At 43.7% G+C, this 18,922-nt stretch overlaps 1 protein-coding gene across 16 annotated transcripts in view; it reads left to right on the forward strand.

The window, feature by feature from the left end:
• Nucleotides 1-18,922, forward strand: part of MRTFB (myocardin related transcription factor B) — a 284,571-nt gene that overhangs the window by 248,389 nt on the left and 17,260 nt on the right. For 15 of the 16 annotated variants that reach the window (XM_057748312.1, XM_057748313.1, XM_057748318.1 and 12 more), the window contains 5 exons: nucleotides 6,209-6,343; nucleotides 9,532-9,779; nucleotides 14,860-14,992; nucleotides 15,767-16,756; nucleotides 18,166-18,303. In XM_057748312.1, the coding sequence (XP_057604295.1) occupies nucleotides 6,209-6,343; nucleotides 9,532-9,779; nucleotides 14,860-14,992; nucleotides 15,767-16,756; nucleotides 18,166-18,303 (1,644 nt within the window). The remainder of the gene's footprint in view (nucleotides 1-6,208; nucleotides 6,344-9,531; nucleotides 9,780-14,859; nucleotides 14,993-15,766; nucleotides 16,757-18,165; nucleotides 18,304-18,922) is intronic. The other variant, XM_057748323.1, reaches the window with a different exon arrangement.

Consider the following 18,922-nt stretch of genomic DNA (forward strand, 5'->3'; position numbering starts at 1 on the left):
CAGACAAACAAAAATCTAAAGAGTGCATTATGATGAGACCTGCCCTGTAAGAGATGCTAGGGAGTCCTTAAGTTGACATGAAAGGAGGCTAGACAATAACGCAAAGCCATTCAGAAATATAAAGTCTCTGCTGAAGGTAAATCCATGGACAAATAGAAGGAATAGAATTACTGTAATTTTGGTGTAGAACTCCACTTTTTGTTTTCTACAGGATTTAAGTAACAATGCACAAAAATTATAAATCTGTGTTAATGGCTACATAATATATAATGATGTAATTCGTGACATCAGTAGTAAAAACTGGGGCGATATGGCTGTAAAGTAGTTCTTGTATATTACTGAAGTTGGTATCAGTATCAGTATAAGTCAGACGTCATGACTTAAGGGTGTTATGTGCAATCCCCATGGCAACAACAATGAAAATGTCTATAGAATGTACACAAAGGAAATGAGAAAGGAATGACTACAAAAAATCAAAATCAAACACATAAATGGAAAGACATCTCATGCTCATGGATTAGAAGACTTAATATTGTGCTGATGTCGGTACCACCCAAAAGCAATCTACAGATTCAGTACAATTCCTATCAAAATCCCAATGACAATTTTTTGGAGAAGTAGAAAAATTTATTCTAAAATTCATATGGAATTTCAAGAGACCCCAAATATTCAAAACAATTTTGAAAAAGAATAAAGTTGGAGATCTCATACTTCCTGATTTCAAACTTACTACAACAATAAAAAGGGTGGTTCTGGCATAAAGACAGAGACATACAGACCAATGGGATAGAATAGTGAACCCAGAAATAAATCTTCACATATATGGTCAAATGATTTTAGACAAAGTGTCAACATCACTCAGTGGAAACAGGACAGTCTTTTCAACAAATGGTTTAAGAAAACTGGATGTCCACAAGCAAAAGAGTGAAGTTGGATCCCTACCTAACACCATATATGAAGATTAACTCAAAATGGGCAAAGACCTAAATATAAGAGCTAGAATATAAAACTCAGGGAAAAAACATAGGGGAAATCCTCATGACATTGGATTTGGCAATGATTTCTTAGATATGACCAGACAACAAAAGAAAAAACAGATAATTAGGCTTCATCAAAATTAAAAACTGTGCATCAAAACACACTATCAACTGAGTGAAAAGCAACCCACAGAATGGGAGAAAATATTTGCAAATCATGTAGCTAATAAGGGGCTAATATCCAGAATATATAAAAAACTCACACAAATCAGCAACAACAACAAATAACCTGATTTTTAAATGGGCAAAGGACTTGAATAAACATTGCTTCAAAGAGGATATATAAAGACCAACAAGCATATGAAATGATGCTCAGCATCACTAATCACTAGAGAAATGCAAATCAAAACCACGAGATACCACCTCATACCATTAGAATAGCAAATATCAAAAAGAACAGAAATTAACAAGCTGTCCGCAAGGATCTGGAAAAACTGAAACCCTTGTACGCTTTTGGTGGACTTGTGAAATGGTGCAAACCACTATAGAAAATGTTGTGGCAGTTCCTCAAAAAGTTAAGAATAGAATTGCCATGTGATCCAGCAGTTCCACTTCTGGGTATATGACCAAAAGAACTGAAAGCAGGGACTTGAACAGCAATTTTGTACACACATGCTCACAGCAGCATTACCAAAAGGTAGAATTAACCCATGTGTCCATCAGCAAATGAATGGATAAACAAAATGTGGTTTACATACACTGGAGTATTATTCAGCCTTAAAAAGAAGGAAATTCTGACACAAGCTACAACATGGATGAACCTTGAGGACATTATGCTAAGTGAAATAAGCCAGTCACAAAAAGAAAAATTGGGGACTTCCCTGGGGGTGCAGTGGTTAAGAATCCACCTGCCAATGCAGGGGACATGGATTCAATCCCTGTTCCAGGAAGAGCCCACATGCCGCAGAGCAACTAAGCCTGTGCACCACAACTACTGAGCCTGTGCTCTAGAGCCTGCAAGCCACAACTACTGAATCTACATGCTGCAACTACTGAAGCCTGCTCGCCTAGAGCCCATGCTTCACAAGAGAAGCCACCGCACTGAGAAGCCTGCGCACCACAATGAAGAGTAGCCCCCACTCACTACAACTAGAGAAAGCCTGTGCACAGCAACCAAGACCCAATGCAGCCAATAAATAAATAGATAAATAATCTATTTTTTAAAAAAGAAAAGAAAAATTGCATGATTCGACGTATATGAGGTACCTAGAGTAGTTAAATTCATGCATACAGAAAGTAGATGGTGGTTGCCAGGGGCTAGGGGGAGGGGAGAATGGAACGTTGTTTAATGAACACAGGGTTTCAGTTTGGGGCGATGGAAAGGTTCTGGAAGTGAATAATGGTAATGGTTGCAGAACAATTTGGAGGTACTTAATGACATGCAATCATACTTTAAAATGTTTTGACTGGTAAATTTTATGTTATGTATATTTTACCACAATTTTTTAAAATAATAGATTTTTTTAAATGAGGGATACATGTAGATCCTCACTAATCAGGTATTCAAGTACCGAGCAAAAGTCCACTAGCTATTGTGCTGGTGAATTTTTTTTTTTTTTTTTTTTTTTTTTTTTTGCCTGCACCCCAGGCCTCCTGCAGTGGAAACGCAGAGTCTTAACCATTGGACCACCAGGGAAGTCCGTGCCAGTGGGTTTTAATGTTCATCTACTTGTTCTATAAATGAAACACTTAAATTTATATCTATATGTTTGCAGAAACAAGGGGTAAAGCTAGGTGATGTTTTTTTGTTTCGTCGTTTTTGTTTTTTGGCTATTCTTCATTGCAGTGTGCAGGCTTCTCAGTGCAGGGGCTTCTTTTGTTGCGGCTGCAGTAATTGCGGCATGTGGGCTCAGTAGTTGTGGCATGTGGGCTCTAGGGCACACAGGCTTCAGTAGTTGTGGCTCTCAGTCTCAGCAGTTGTAGCGCACAGGCTTAGTTGCCCCACGGCATGTGGGATCTTCCCAGACCAGGGATGGAACCTGCGTCCCCTGCATTGACAGGCAGATTCTTACACTGCACCACCAAGGAAGCCCCTAGGTGACAGGTTTTAACAAAGTGAGAATTCTACATAAACTATCCGTCTACTAAATATACAAAGCATATGTTTTTTTTTTTTTTTTTTTTTTTTTTTTTTTTTTTTTTTTTTTGGGGGTACACCAGGTTCAATCAATTGTTTTTTTTACACATATCCCCATATTCCCTCCCTTCCTTGACGCCCCCCCCTCGATTCCCCCCCACAAAGCATATGTTTTTGATTTGTATTCAACTCATTCATTTCGAGGATTGGAATATGGAAATATTTAAAGAATAATTGCATCTTGAATTTCTTATTTGCATACTGCCATCTTAAGATCTCTGCTACATCCTATATTAAAAACACATTTATTGTAGATTTAAAATCTACAGTACAAAAAAGTTTTGTTTTTAAATATCTAGTTTCTATCCCTCTCGGCTGCATAAAGAAATTCTAATAAAAAGGAACTCACCAGAGAAAAATGATTGGCCTTTGGCAAGTGTATCATCTTTTCAGGAGGAGCCAGTGCAGATACTTGAAATATTATAAAACTCTAATCAGCTTGAACATTAGCTCTGACTTTCTTCTTTTATAGCAGAACTTTTCCATAGTAATTTCTAATAAGAGAAAGATCAGTCTTTAATATTTGAAGTGCTTTCTTTCTGAGTTTTAAAGCTCAAGTATCCATTGTTAAACAACAGCGTTTTCCTGACATTTCCTTTCATGGTGCCATGATGACAAAGAACCATTGTCCTGAGACCCTGAAGTTGTGATGAAAACAGTATATCCTATCCAGTAAAACAAAGCAAAGTTTGATGTTTTTTGCTTCTTTAGAGAAAAGATCATTCTGAGATTAAATTTTGGTAGTCCATAAGGTGAATTTAGATCTTGGTGTCAATTTAAACATACTTCAAGCACTTTTAAGATTTTTACATATTGCTCAGTTTACTGTGGACCGAAGTAAGTGTAGTGTCCTCTCTGCCTTGGATATTCTTTTAGTCCTTTCTGGAACACTGTCAGTTGAAAACTATTAATATTTAGACTTTTGGGGTAATTCTAGCCACTAGAATTCTAACATCGAGATGTGATCTAAGATTGGGGCGAGGGTGGAGGGATCCTTTCTAAGGCACATAAGAAAGATCAGCAAAATGTAAAGAAGCGTTTAGATATTTCTCCCTTTTTAACCAGAATTTATCTTAAGATTACATAAAGTTAACAATCAGTGTATCTCAGTTGAGGTATTCTTGTATTATGCTGAAGTCTGTGGTTTCCTGGGTAGCAGAGTCATACTAAAATACCAAAAAAAGCTAATAAGATGGGAGTATTAGTAATCAAGGATGAAGTCAATTAGGCAAAGTCTAGAAATATAGGCCAAACATTTTCATAAATACTGCAATTGATACCACATGCACGTTCCTGGGTTATTTTTCAGATTATTAAGACTGCTCTCCAATAAATCATTACTGTCATATCAGTCAGCGGGGGGCTGGACTGATAAAAATAGCTTGCCAGGTTAGTAGACTTTATCTGCAAGGAAATACATACATACGTATATTTCAAAATTCAAATATCTGATTCTACTTCATATGCCAGTTATTTAATAGCCAAAGAATGTTCTTCCCCGTGTGAAAACTGACCCAAAGATAAGTATCCTCGTTTCCAAAAAGAGTACAAAGTGAAAGGAAAACAAATGACATAAAACCATATCCCTTAAAACAAGGATCAGCTGGCCGCCGTCGTTCACCTCGCGTGTCCGAGGTTCACTGAGGAGCCGGCTGTCTCGGGGCTGTTTGGGGACAGAAATCACCCTGGAACATAGGTGTCACGCCTCGAGGAGGAGTGCCTTCATTTCTGTTTGAAAATGAAATCGAGTGCGGCCATCTTTAAAAATCAAGTCTTCTATATCGTCAACACTCAACTGTTACTTAAAACCGAAATCAATGGCAAAAGGAAAACAAAGCTCAGGGAGAGAGGCAACACGGGCGTGAACAGTTAACTGCACCCACACACGTCTCCCAGGCTCAGCGGAGCTGGAGAGGGTGACCCAGCATGAGTGACGCTACCAGGAATTTCCATTCACCCATGAAACAAATCTTTGTTGAGTAACTAGTATGTGCCAAGCTTCATATTTCTTGCTGCTAATAGCCCTCTGAGTGTTCAGGTCATTTATTTTAAGGAAGGAATATACAGGGCGCTATTCTTTAAACCCAAATACTTCAACAAGAGAACCGATTTTGATTATAGTGATGAATTTGAGAGTTGTGTGGGTACGTGGAAATAAGGCCATTTTCCATTAATATAAGGCTGGTGGGTCCAAGGAGTAATCAATATGCAATGTTTAACTGATTTACGACAATACTTAACATCTACTTAGAGAAGATCGCTAGTGGGAACCGTTGTTGAGTTGTCGATGCTTCCTTTATTCACGTATGACCCCAGACTGAGATTCAGTAATTGCCTATTTTTGCCTAGGCAACAAATTCCCTTCTTGCGTCACGTGTGAGGGGACTGTCAACGCACAGGTCAGTCCTCTCAGAACATGTGCTTCAGGTTTTCTCCTGTTGCAAGAAGGGGGCGGGGGACGGTCAGCAGAGTACAGTCAGGTTTGGAGACGAGCAGAAGCGGCGCGGCACATTTAGGGACACACGCGTGGAGGGCAACTCCCGGAGGTGGACGCTTTCTTACCGGAGGCTGCCTGGCCCTGGATCTGGGGTGCGGGTGCGGGGGTGCAGGGGCCCCTGTAACGAAGGCTCAGTATTATGTCTGAATTCGCCCAGGTCAGCGTGACCTACAGGGCGAGAAAACCTTTTGAGTACCATGTACTGTTTTGATCATTTTTACAAGAGTCTTGGACTTTTTTCTGCCAAGAAAGGGCAAGTTCTGACCATATTTCTGAGAAGACACTGGAATTTTGTCAGTCTAGCCTTATTTAGCTTTAGCTTTTCATTGCCGTCGGGGCAAAGACTAAATCATTGGCTCGACAGACGTAAAGCATGTTATTCCACCATCTGTGTCTCAGACATATTCCTATATTTTTCTTTCGTTTCTTTTCTAGTGGACTTTTTAAAAAATGAGGTCATTCCCTTATAATTTTGGTTTTTCTATTTTCATTGTCATTGATTTCACAGACGTGTCCCCTTTCTGCCTTTTCCACCAGTTTACTTCGGTGTCCCCAGCAGTTCCTGAATTCTTGAAAACTCCTCCTGCAGATCAGCCCCCCACGCGGTCCACAGCACCTGTCCTCCCCACCAGCACTGTGTCCTCAGCAAAGCCTGGGCCAGCACTGGTGAAGGTGGGTACCCTGCATGCATGCTACTTTGAGCATCTTTACCTTCAACTGTGGTCTGAGCAGAGGACAAAGGTTGTGTGCACATTGCCCGGGCCTGCTTTTTACCCTGAAGCCTTGAAAACCAAACCACAGAAGGACTTGCTCTCCCAGGCCTTCATGATTGAAACCACCACCACCTTCAACAGATGACTTCTTGTTCGATGATCACAGAAGAACAACACAAAATGTAGTCTGTATAAGACGATAGCAGCAGTGCAGAAAGACTTTAGGAATCATTTCATCAGCAGTTCCCAATTCTGCTTCCACCCAGGCCACTAAGATGAAACAGGGTTGGAGACGGGGGGGGGGAGGGGTTGGGAGGGTAGAAAGACTTTAGCACCTGGGATTCATGAATCTCACAAACAGATGTCTGTAATGGTAACGTGATAACATGATTTTGGACTTTCTACACAGGGTCAAACTCAGTGGTATTGCAGATGTATTATGTGACAGGTTAAAGGTTTTTGAGAAGTGAATACATTTTTTTGATCTAGCAGATTTGGCCCGATACAGCTTGATTTGTTCTTCAGATAAGCTGCAGATTTGTGGCACTGTTCCCTGCATTTTACTTGGTCAAAATAATTCAGTTAGAAGTCCCAAGGAAGATTAAAATTTTCAGTATATAATACATTTTTTTAAGTTTTTTTTAACGTGTACTTAGAACTGCTAAATAAGGGGAAGTGGGTTGTAAACTGAGGAATAGTTTAATCATTTCAGATGTGCCTTTTGCCAAAACTAGCAGAACATAGATCTCAAACTTTTACAACTAAAAAAGGACCTCAGAGATCTAGGTAAGCCTCTCAGCACGTTTCGGATGAGGAGACTGAGGCCCAAAGGAGTGAGGACATGACAAGACCAGAAGGACCGCGTCCCCGAATCCCAGCCTGGCCTTCGTCCTTCCCAGTTAGCCATTGCAGCGCTCCCTCCTCAGAGGCAGTTAGCCTGAGGCGTATTCCTCCCTCCCCTCTGTCCCCGGGACCTGTGCCTGGCCTTGCCCTCCCTGGAGAGAAGGCTCTTTTCAGACTTGTTCATCAGCATGGCCAGGTGTCCATGCCTTCAGGGCACATATCAGTGTATTTCACCATCTCCCGTCGCTTAGTAGCGGAGCCAGAAGTTCCAGAGGGTGGCAAGTACAACTGTGCCAGTAAAATCCGCTCTTACCTCTTCTTCCCGTCCACTGATAGCACAGAGGAGGTTTCAGTGCCAACCCATCTTTCCCTGCAGATACTGAGAATTTGTTCTCTGCCTCTCCTGGTCTCTGAATTTCTGTTCCTCACTAGTGTCTGTCTTTAAGGAGGGCTTTGGTTCTAGAGCAAGAGGCATTGTTTAAGAATGTGAGACTGAGGGACTGAGTAGCCTATCCTGGGAACTCTGCCAGTAGAGGAAAGGACAGGTACACACTAGAAAACAGACTGCAATTCTTTGGGGTTTTTCTGTGAGCTATTTCCATCCTCAGTCCTAAGAAAACAGACACGTGCAGGCTAACAGGTAACAGCCAATTTCGTCTGAGGAATACTGGTTATTATATTTCTGTCCCCTTCCTGACTGCCTGACTGTGGTTGGGTCCGTTGTTTTATTACATAACAATTATAGTCAACCTCCTTAACCGAGACCCCATTCATTTTATAATCAGTCTGAAAAGATTAGAAATAAAATTTATTATTGATAAAATAAGCGGATGACAGTGAATCCATGTTGTGAGATTGCAGGAGGAGACCGTTTTAATGACGAGAATGTTTTCTAACGTTGTGATGTATTTTAAGTGCCTGGTAATTCAAGTGATTTCTAGTTAGCATACATATCCATCATCCATTAATTCAGCAGATATTTATCGAGCACCTTCTGTGTGCCAGGCGCTGTTCTGGGTACGAGGAGTGGATAAAGCAGTGCAAGAAACATCACAGATCCACGCCCCCTCCGCCTTGGTTAGGAGCTGGGGGTGAACAGAGCACAGTGTGCGCCGAGTGGTGGAGATTAAAGCCAGGATGGGGGGTGGAGGCACGGGAGACGCTCCTGTTTTAAGCAGAGTGCTCTGGTCAAGTAAGCAGACGACATTTGGGCAGGGATCTAAAAGGGGTGACGGCGCAGCTGTGAGGACATCTGCGGGGAGAAAACGTCTCTGAACAAGGAAGCCAGCTCAACTGAAGAGGGGTGCCCAAGGGGTAAAAAGTAAATATTAATAGTGAGGACTTCTGATATATAGAATATGGTGATTTTTATTTTCTTCTTTATTTCTGTTTTCTGGGTTTTTTTGCAGTTTCCTAAGTCTTTGAATATGAACTTATATAACATGATCACACTGATAGCTATATTTAATTTAGTACTCCTCAAAGTCTTCTTCTTAAGTTGAGTATTTTACCTAAAGCATCTTAGAAATAATTTCCTATACCTTGTTGTTTTGTGCTGTTCTGTTTTGTTGGTGGACTTTCCTGATGAACGTATCGTACAATTTGAATACTAAAAAGTAGAAAGTGATCTGATAACTTAGAAATGGAAGAGATGAAAAGAACTCAGAAAAGTCATCTGATTCTTAATCATCAGACAGGGTCTCACCACCCACCCCATTTTCAAAATAAAAATGTAATTAGTTTTGAAAATTTTTTTAAAAATTCATATTCACATAGCTCAGTATTTTCTGTGTATTTGCCATAGAAATTCATAGCTTTGTATTCTGCTTTATTCACATTAGAAGCATTTTTCCGCCTTTACATATTCGCCATAGTTTTTTTTAATGACCATAAAATATGACATGGTTATGGTGAAATATACTTAATCTTTTCCCTATTATATATTTAGTGTAAGACCTGTTTTTCACTAGGAGATAGTATAGGTAAGCACTAGGCAGTGCCTACACGGGAGACCCAAAGTCACTGTTTGTTGAACTTGAATAGGTAGTGCTGAGCTGAGTGTCTTGCGCTTAGTCTAAGGGAACAACGCAGCAGGAGAAGTAAGCTCTTAGGAGCAAGATTTTTGGTCACAAGGAGTACACAGATGTTCTCACGGTTCTCGAAATGTATTTAGTATATTGCTTTCCAAAGCGGCAATACCAGTTTCCAAGGTGCGTTGCTTTTTTCTTTTCAAATCCGTTAGGCACACAGTAGAATAGATTGTATTCTCCAGAAATGTTCTTATTGTCTTTTTCCCGAAAACAGCAAAGCCATCCCAAGAATCCAAATGACAAACATCGCAGCAAAAAATGCAAAGACCCCAAGCCCCGGGTGAAGAAGCTGAAGTACCACCAGTACATTCCACCAGACCAGAAGGGGGAGAAGAGCGAGCCGCAGATGGACTCCAACTACGCCCGGCTGCTCCAGCAGCAGCAGCTCTTCCTGCAGCTTCAGATCCTGAGCCAGCAGCAGCAGCACTACAACTACCAGACCATCCTGCCTGCGCCACTCAAGTACGGGCTGGGGTCGAGGCGGGCTTCGTAAAGTGGAGTGCACTGTGTTTTTTATGAGGAACCGTTAGTTGCTAAAGGTTGGATGTTGTGATTTATTTGTGCTCAGTGATTATTTTCATTTTATTGTCATCAAAGCTCATACAGTATCTGAAGTCAGCGTAGTAAGAATAGCCTGCATTCCAGTCCCTTTTTTGCCCTCCAAAACAGGCTCTGAACTTTTCAAGTTAGAAATGACGTCTCCCAATTATTCATCCAGGAAAGATTTGCCTGTTACCTGCTCAAATAGTATTAGGTGCTATGAGAAAAGCATAAGAAGTGTAAACCTGGTATAAACAGTTAAAAAAGAAAAAAAAAGGACAGAAGAACACAAAAGCTGGAGGGGCCAGGGAAAGCTTTATGAGAAAGGCAGGCTATTTGTACCGGAAAGGGCCTGAGACTTGGGAAGGAGCCTTCCTAGCAAAGAGGAATGATCTGAGTACAAACAGTGCCTATGTATTGCATGGTGTGAAAAAAGGGACTGGATAAAGAATGTGGTTAATTTTTAAGAACAGTGGAAGACAAGATTCAAGTAGAGCCAATGTCTAGAGGAACATGAAGTTGGGAAGACTTTAATCTTGATACGGTGGATGTTTCAGAGGGCCACAGAGACATGGTAAAATCAAAGAGCAAGAAAGAATAGTTTGACACCAGTGTTGGAAGCAAGTCTGGACATAGGAAAACCAGATAGAAACTCTGCAGTAAAGCAGATGCAAGGTGTTGAAAGGGCACTGATAATGGGAAGGAAGGGACAGGTGGCAGATGTTTCAAAAGACAGTAAAAGGTCTTGGTGACCAATAGCTGTGAAGAAGGAACATGTTTCCAAAGTTTGAGCCCAATCAAGAGGGACAGAAGGGAATGAGTTCTTTTTTCTTTTCTTTTTTAATTTATTTTTTTGGCTGTGTTGGGTCTTCATTGCTGTGCGTGGGCTTTCTCTAGTTGAAGCAAGCGGGGGCTGCTCTTCATTGCGGTGCATGGGCTTCTCATTGCAGTGGCTTCTCTTGTTGCAGAGCACGGGCTTTAGGCACACAGGCTTCAGTAGTTGCAGCACTCGGCTCAGTAGTTGTGGCTCACGGGCTCCAGAGCACAGGCTCAGTAGTTGTGGCGCACAGGCTTAGTTGCTTCACAGCATGTGGATCTTCCCAGACCAGGGATAGAACCCATGTCCCCTGCATTGGCAGGCAGATTCTTAACCACTGTGCCACTAGGGAAGTCCAGAAGGGAGTAAGTTCAGACGATTTCTGAGACTGAATTCATAGGAGGACATCTACAGCTAATTTTAATTATGTACTAGAGGAGGAAATCTCTAGATACACATCCTCAGTACACTTTTCTGGAAAACAGATAAAAATGCAAAGACTCTGTCCTTCATTTTATTCACTTTTCAAGAAAAAGGAATATTTACAGTCAGCTCAAGAAAAGAAACTAGAAAAAGATCCAGAAATCTCATTACAAGGAAAAATTATACTGTGATCCATCCACTCAGTTTATGATCACATGATCTGTAGAAGCTTTACTTCTGTTCTCTACGCGTAGGCTAAGCATTCCTCCACGGAGAGCCTCTGTTTTCTAGGAGTAGAAAAGGACTAAGACTTACTAAAAAGCTTCTTGGTAAGAAATACCTCCTCATATGCTAGTGATTATTCACTTTTTTTCTTTTAAAATCAATTCACTTTTTGCTTTTAAAATCCAAATATCTTGAGGAAGATTAGACCTATTAGTCATTTAGACCTTCCTGTGAAGTACTTAAATCTAAAACATCAGGGCACAGAGGTGAAGGAAGAAAGAATTTTTGTAGCGTGTTATTATTTTAAGAGCAAGCAGGCCTAAGAGCGCTGTTGATGTTGGAAGGAACCCAGGGAAGGCCAGAGAACTGGACGACTATCAGAGACAAAGCACCGCGGCTCTGCGGCTCGTCCAGGACCCAGGGAGGCGCCCCCACCGCCGCTGCCGTTGGGCACCAGTGATGGCAGCAGCAGCAACGCCTCACGTGTCCGCTGCTCCCGGTGCCCGACCACGTGCCCAGCAGCTTCCTCCTCACAGTGACTCTCGCAGGGATTGATATTAGTGACCCCGTTCCCAGGTGAGGAAAGTGTTACCTGAAAATCCCATAAAAGGTGGTGTCTATCCATGAAAGTCTTTTCTGTAATGCACACAGTTGTGTGTGTGGCGCCAGCTGATTGTAGATGGGAAGAGAACATCTGAGGTGTGAGGTGCCTGAGCTCTGAAGTTCTTTGTCTTTCCATGAAGGCTTCAGTTCCCCTCTCCTCCTCAGACATTCCTGCCCCTGACGTAACCAAGCCACCTGCCCCAGGAAGGCATCATGCAAAAAGATCCAAGAACTAGGAGGAGGAGGGGTCACTCTTTTTTGTGTCTTATCGCACCAGACAAAGATGGAGTGTCGGTTTTGTTTAATTTCCAGGTCCTAAAAATGGAGGTGTTGTTTTCCAACACACTGTTTCTTTTTACCAAAATTCAATACGAGAAAGTGAATGTGGCAGCTCTCTGGTGCCCGCAGTAGTGGAATTTTACTGATAACACAGCCCTTTGGTATCCCGGAAGAGGCAAGAGCCTGAAGACATGGGGCTTTAGTCCCGGCCTGGCCACGCACTGATGGAAGGGAAGGGTCTGGACCTCAGGATCCTCAGCTACGTACACAGTCACCAGGCGTCCCTCCCCCTTTTTCCCCTGTGTTGATTTGGGGAAAAAAACAGACCAACTTATTTCTGTTGTTTTAAAAGTTGAATTAAACACTGCACTGTTAATCATAGTAACAAGTAGAGTATTGCAGAATCTCAACCAACAAGACAGCATGAATAGAATAATTAATGTAGATCATGCCTCCTCAAAGAGAGGATGTCATTCACACAGGAGCAGAAGTTGGTTGGGGGAAATTTTACACTTTTTATTTAATAAAGCACAGACCCACATACGTAGTACATGGACAGACGTAGTACATCTATGGTATTAAAATTGCATAGGGAGTGATGAGGAAAAAAGGTCAAAAAAGGCTTCTTGGGACAATAATGAATGTAAGGCTGAGAAACAGTGATTAAGATAAAATGTTCTCATAATTCTAAAATAAGATTTAAAAGCTGAATTTTTAGGAATAGTGATACATTTTCAAATATTTGTCATTTCATGCAAACTTGAAGAAACTTCATTTCAAATACTTCAAGTATTTAATTTCAGCAAAATTCAAGCAGATTTAAAAAGACTCAAATGCACGTCAAGAATTAGCTGTTGACAAGGCCAGTATTGGCTTCAAACACAGGCTTCCTGAAACCCACTTGAGAAAGCTCATCCGGCCGTGGACCTGGCCCCACAGGCACCGTGACCTAGATCCGTCTTTCAGAACATGGAATTCAAGGTCTCTTTGGCTTCACTACCAAAGCTTATATTGACAGTAAAGTCTGAGGCTGCAATGGAGTTGGCCGTACGTTGTCGACCACCATGTGCACTTTACTTTAAAGGATATCAACCAGCCAGAAAAGGAAATGCCATTGTCGCCGAGAGTATTACAGTCAGAAGGAGTTGGGAGGGCCTGGCTTTGACATGGAAAGGAATTTAGGGAAGTGAGTACAAAAGTACAACAGATTCACCAACATTTTGTAAATAAGCTTTTAAAAATGTAGTATCCATTAGAGAAGTCCATAAATTATAAGTGGAAATCAATGCCAAAGTAAGCACACTCCTGTAACCACTAAATCAAGAAATGGAACGCTGTCCGTTCCATTATCACTACCCCTCAGTGACTGTCCTGACTTCTGTCCCACAGGTTAGTTCTGCTCAATGTTATTTTGCGAGACGTATCTTTATTGGTGCAGACAGCAGCAGTTAATTTTTACTGTTGCCTATTCTGTAACTCACACATGTACAGTTGGTTGCTTCCAGTTGGGGCTCTGATGAATGGTGCCATAGTAAACCTTCTCATCTGCATCTCTCAGTTCACATATGTATGTCTGCGTCAGGTGTTGCTCTAGAAATGGAATCGTGGGATCAGAGGATGGGCACGGGCGTTTCCTTAGTAGATGCTATGAAGCAGTTCTCCACTTCTGAGCTGGGTATGAGAGTGCCTGTTGTTCCAAGTACTTGGTGGGATCAGTCTTACTCATTCTAGCAGCAGTTCTGCTGAGTGTGCAGTGCAGTTTTGCTATGATTTTCATTTTCCTCAAACCTAATGAGGTTAAGCACTTGTCCACATATTTATCGACCACTTGGATGTGCTTTCCTGTAATATGCTTGTTCACGATTTTCCCAGTTACCCATTGGGCTTTTCTTTTTCTTACTAATTTGCAAGACTTCTGTGTGTATTCTAGATGAGGCTTTTGTCAGAAATACATATTACAAATATATTCTCCTGGGGTTTGACTTTTCACCCTCTGAAAGATAGCCTTTTCAGTGAGTACTTTTTGTGTCCTAAGAAATCTTTGCTTGTCAAAGGCTATGAAGATATTATCCTACGTTTTCTTCTCAAAGTATGTTTTCCAATTCACACTGAGGTTTTGGGATAGCATGAGGGTAGGGGTTGGTCAAGAGCCCTGTTCTTCTCTGTGTGAATATCCAGTTGAGCCCATTACCATCGATGGAAGAGCCGCCCTTTCCCCACAACACTGCAGGGTCACCTCCGTGATAACCTGAGCATCCTTGTACGGGCAGCTATTTCTGGGTTCTCGGATCTCTCCCATTTGTCTGCTGTTCTGTCCCTGCATCAGCACTACCCCATAAAGTTTCATATCTGGTGGATGATGCTTCCAGCTGTGCTTTTCCTCTTCATAGACGCCATGGCTGTTCTTGGTCCTTTGCATTTTCCGTATAAAGCTTTGAATCACCTTCTAAATTTCTGCCAAACAAGCAAACATACAGACAAAACTTGCAGGGATTTTGATTGGGGTCTAATTTGCCTGACATCTTTACCATTATTGGGTCCGCCAACCCATGACGAGGTATTTTTCTCTTCATGAGTGAACAGATTGTTAACAGGAGCAACAGCAACCCCAGAAATTGTTTTATTAGAAACCCTAATTTTCTTTTTCTTTTGAAGGCCACTCAACGACAAGAATAACAACAGTGGGAATCCAACTTTGAGCAGCCCCACACCTAACACGCCAAGGCAGAATGCGTCCGCACCCGTGAGAAAGCCAGGGCCGCTGCCTTCCAGCTTGGACGACTTGAAGGTGACCATGGCAAGCAGGGTTCATCCACCCATAAGTACCACAGAAATGTAAATGATTTGCCAGGTTTGTCTGGCAGATGTAGGTAGTTTCTAATAGACATTGAACCAATAGGATAACCTTTATAGAGGTACCTTCTTTTTACATCCATTAAGTCTCATTTAAAATGTTCAGTCATAAATCTCCGTTTATTGAGCAGATGCCATATGCAAGCACCACTCCACTCCTGCCTCCAGAGGCAGATTTGTTTCTTCCCTGCTCGTTGCCAAGTTTGGGAGAAGCAGGAAAATGTAACAGTTAAGAACAAGATCTCCAGGGCCACCCTTCCGGGGTTCTACCCCCGCCCAGCCTTCTGTTACCTGTGGTAGCTCGCACCCTCTCGCCCCCTCAGCAAAATGGGAATAATAATACCTACACCTCATGTGAAGGTGAACGGAAGGAATAAAGCACATCTGGCAGTGTCTGGTACATGGTAATTATTCAGTAAATGTAACTGTTATCACCATGATGTCGGGTAATGAATTTTTTGATATAACAGAGGAATTACCCTCCAATAACCCTTGCTTTATCACTGGCCTTTCAAGTCCTTTAGGTCTGTAGCTCTGTGTGTTTTTGCATGTTAAGAAAGAAAAGAAAAGGAAACTGTCCCACTCTCATATGTGTAGCCATATGGAGTTGTCCGACAGATATAGGCACCTTTTCCATCACAAAAATGCGCTGAAGATTTGTCAGAAGGTCATAATACCAAAAAAGAGATCTGATTTGTTTGTCCTTCAGGTATCGGAGCTGAAGACGGAACTGAAGTTACGGGGTCTCCCAGTGTCAGGCACCAAACTGGACCTCATTGAACGCCTGAAACCCTACCAGGAAATGAACAGCGGCGGCGCTGCTGCCGGTGGCATCGTGGCCGTGTCGACCTCTGCCATTGTCCCCAGTAACCCAGAAGTCACCATGGCGCTGCCGGTGGCAGCCCTGCAGAACTCTGCGACCAGCTCAGGCTCCACTTTCAAGGCCGAGCTGCCGGCCGCAGGAACCAGCAGCGCAGCCCACGCGGACAGTGTTACCTCCCCGCTGCCCATCTCACCCGCCCCCTCCGAACAGTCCAGCCTCAGCGCCGAGGACGCCAGCATGGCGGACACGTTCACCGAGATCATGACCATGATGTCCCCCTCGCAGTTCCTGTGCTCGTCGCCTCTGCGAGCCACAAGTACCGAGGACAGCCTCAGCCCCACCAGCAGCACGCTGTCCACCCTGGAGCTGGACGCAGCCGAGAAGGACCGCAAGCTCCAGGAGAAGGAGAAGCAGATCGAAGAGCTGAAGCGGAAACTGGAACAAGAGCAGAAGCTCGTGGAAGTTCTGAAGATGCAGCTGGAGGTGGAGAAACGAGGGCAGCAGCAGCCGCGGCCCCTGGAGCCCCCGCCCAGCGCCCCGGCCCCTCCGGCCCCCAAGTCAGACCAGGCCCGGGGCGGCACTGCTCCCTCCGCCCAGGATGAGGCGCCGCTCCCCAACGGCCCTGGCCCGGCGGCCGGCCACACCCTCGTTGCCAAAAAGGCCATAGTGATCAAGCAAGAGGTCCCCGTGGCCCCGGCCGAGCCGCCGAGCCTCATCCCCCAGTTTTACGTGAGTTCCCAGGGCCAGCCACCCACCGGGGTCGCTCCGCCGCAGGCTTTACTGACCACGCCCACCGCGCAGCTGCTGCTCCCCGTGTCCATCCAGGGCTCCGGTGTCACCTCAGTGCAGCTCCCAGTAGGCAGCCTCAAACTCCAGGTGTGAAGTGTGTCTTCTAACTCCTTTGCCTTACAGCTTGCATGGACCAGAAACCACTGGAGGCGCACTCAGACCTGAGCTGCTTCATACACGCAGCCACACTAGGCTTCGTGGCTGCGGGAAACATGCTCAGGTGTCAGGGGGTTAGTCGCAGGTGCAAACAGCCAGCACCGCTTCTGTATAGTTGAAAACAAACGAGGGGTGCTTTTCCCTTTCTGCTGCCTTTCGCCCTTAGCACAGTATCCTGTGTGTGGACGTTTTAAAATACCAATGGCATTCTCATAGTGATGAAAGCTGCTGTCATCGGGACTTTTTTGGGTTCTGGGCACAGCATCAGATACTGTAGACGGCATGCTTCGTTTAATCCTCGCTTCTCCCAGGAGACCCAGGTGAGAAAGCCCCCTTCTAGAAAGGAAACCGAGGCCCTGAAAGGTTTAGTACGTTGTCCAAGGTCAGAGCTGGCGTTCAGGCCGAGGCCCCTGACTGCAGAGCTCACGCCTGCCCCTGTGCTTTGCTTCCTGAAGATAGTTCTTAAAGCGAGCCATTAAGGTGAAGGCGCCTGAGCTGAGGAGAGTGCGGCCACGGGCTCAGCGGTGAGACTGGTGTCGAGAAACGAGAAAACACTGGTTACTTCCACGCCAATGTTGCCGGCAGCCGTTTCTGGGCAAACCTTCCATTTTGGAAGGTTTTTTAAACAAAACGTGGGCCACCATACACAGAAACCATTAGGAGTCTTCCTCCTCTCCCTTGACCCCCCAGAGAGGAGCAGTCTTATACACCCAGGGTCAGGAGGCGTGCCCTTAATGGCCTTGGTGTGTTCTGACGTCCTGGCTCCATGTTTAACCTTTAGAATGTCTGTGAAACTGAAAGTCTGCTCTATAATAGGGCGTCTCTAAACGTTTGTTTTCCTGTCCAACTCTTCCATGAGAGTTGATGTGCAAGGAACAGGAACCACATTTCATTCTGGGCCTGTGAGCACCCGGCACTTGGCTGGCTGGCTGTCCCCATAGGGAGCACATGCCGCAGCTTAAAAGCGGGAATGTGGACAGTTGAGCCTCACAAGCTTCCTTGCTGCTATTAAAATGTTATAACACCCGACCTATTAGGTGTAGAGCTGCTGTAGGTTCTTTTGACATCAGTCTTCTATTTTCCCCAAATTTTAACATGAAAATCTTAGCCAGTTACAAAACAGTAAGAGCATGAAAATAACCGGTCTGGTGTTGAACTGCCTGGTTTCAAATTAAGGTTCAAATGTATGTGCTGACGAATTGAAGTCTGTATCTATAAACATTTTATCCTGTTTTTTTCAGATGTGAGCCCCATGTGACCAGTTATTCCACATCTAAACTCTTCATTCCAACCTTGATTTTGACAATTCATTGGATTTTTTTTTTTTTTTTCCCTCCTAGACTCCACCACAAACAGGAATCCAGACTCAGCCTCAGATAGCAACTGCCACCTTGTCCTCGGGCCTGGCCCAGACTGCACCTCAGAAACAAGACGCTTTCACGCCACACGTGCTCAGTCAGCCTCAGCAAGTCAGAAAGGTTGGTGAATGCTAACAAGTGCCGGGCTGTCACTGATTTTTATGCCATCATCCGCTCCGCACGCGACCAGCATCTTTATAGGAGCCTCCTCCGTGAGAAGCTCCTGTTTGTTCTTTTCTGTGATCCATCTCCCACCGGATGAGCTTTGGGTCAGATGCCATGTGGCTGCAGAAACAGTTCTTTATTACTAAAAGATAGCTCATCTTAACTGTTAAGCCCCTTTTCCAAGAAAAGTGTCAAAACTATTTTTTTCAATCCTTGTATATAGAGTTTTCTAGATTTTAAACTTTCTTTTCAAAGTCATCATTTTGTGGGGAATAAAAAGTACCCTGGGAAGGTATTTGAAGATGGAAAAGACGTTTGCTGAAATGTTTATCTTGAGTGAGACCTTTATATATTTTTAAGTTTGCCTTCTCAGGGATCAAGAGCCAGCCTAGGTCTGGCTCAGCACTTCCTCTGTGTTGTGCCTTACGCAGGATTCACCTGCCGTCTGAGTGTCAGTGTCCCCATCTCTAAAACGACGGTGCTGATCCAGGGCTCCGTGTCCTCTACAGGACTTCTGCTCAGAGTTCTGCTAAATAGCCCCGAAAGCCCCCCGGACTCCCTCTTACCCAGTAGG

This window comes from Hippopotamus amphibius, chromosome 9 (genome assembly GCF_030028045.1).
Source record: "Hippopotamus amphibius kiboko isolate mHipAmp2 chromosome 9, mHipAmp2.hap2, whole genome shotgun sequence".
Classification (NCBI taxonomy): Eukaryota; Metazoa; Chordata; class Mammalia; order Artiodactyla; family Hippopotamidae; genus Hippopotamus; species Hippopotamus amphibius.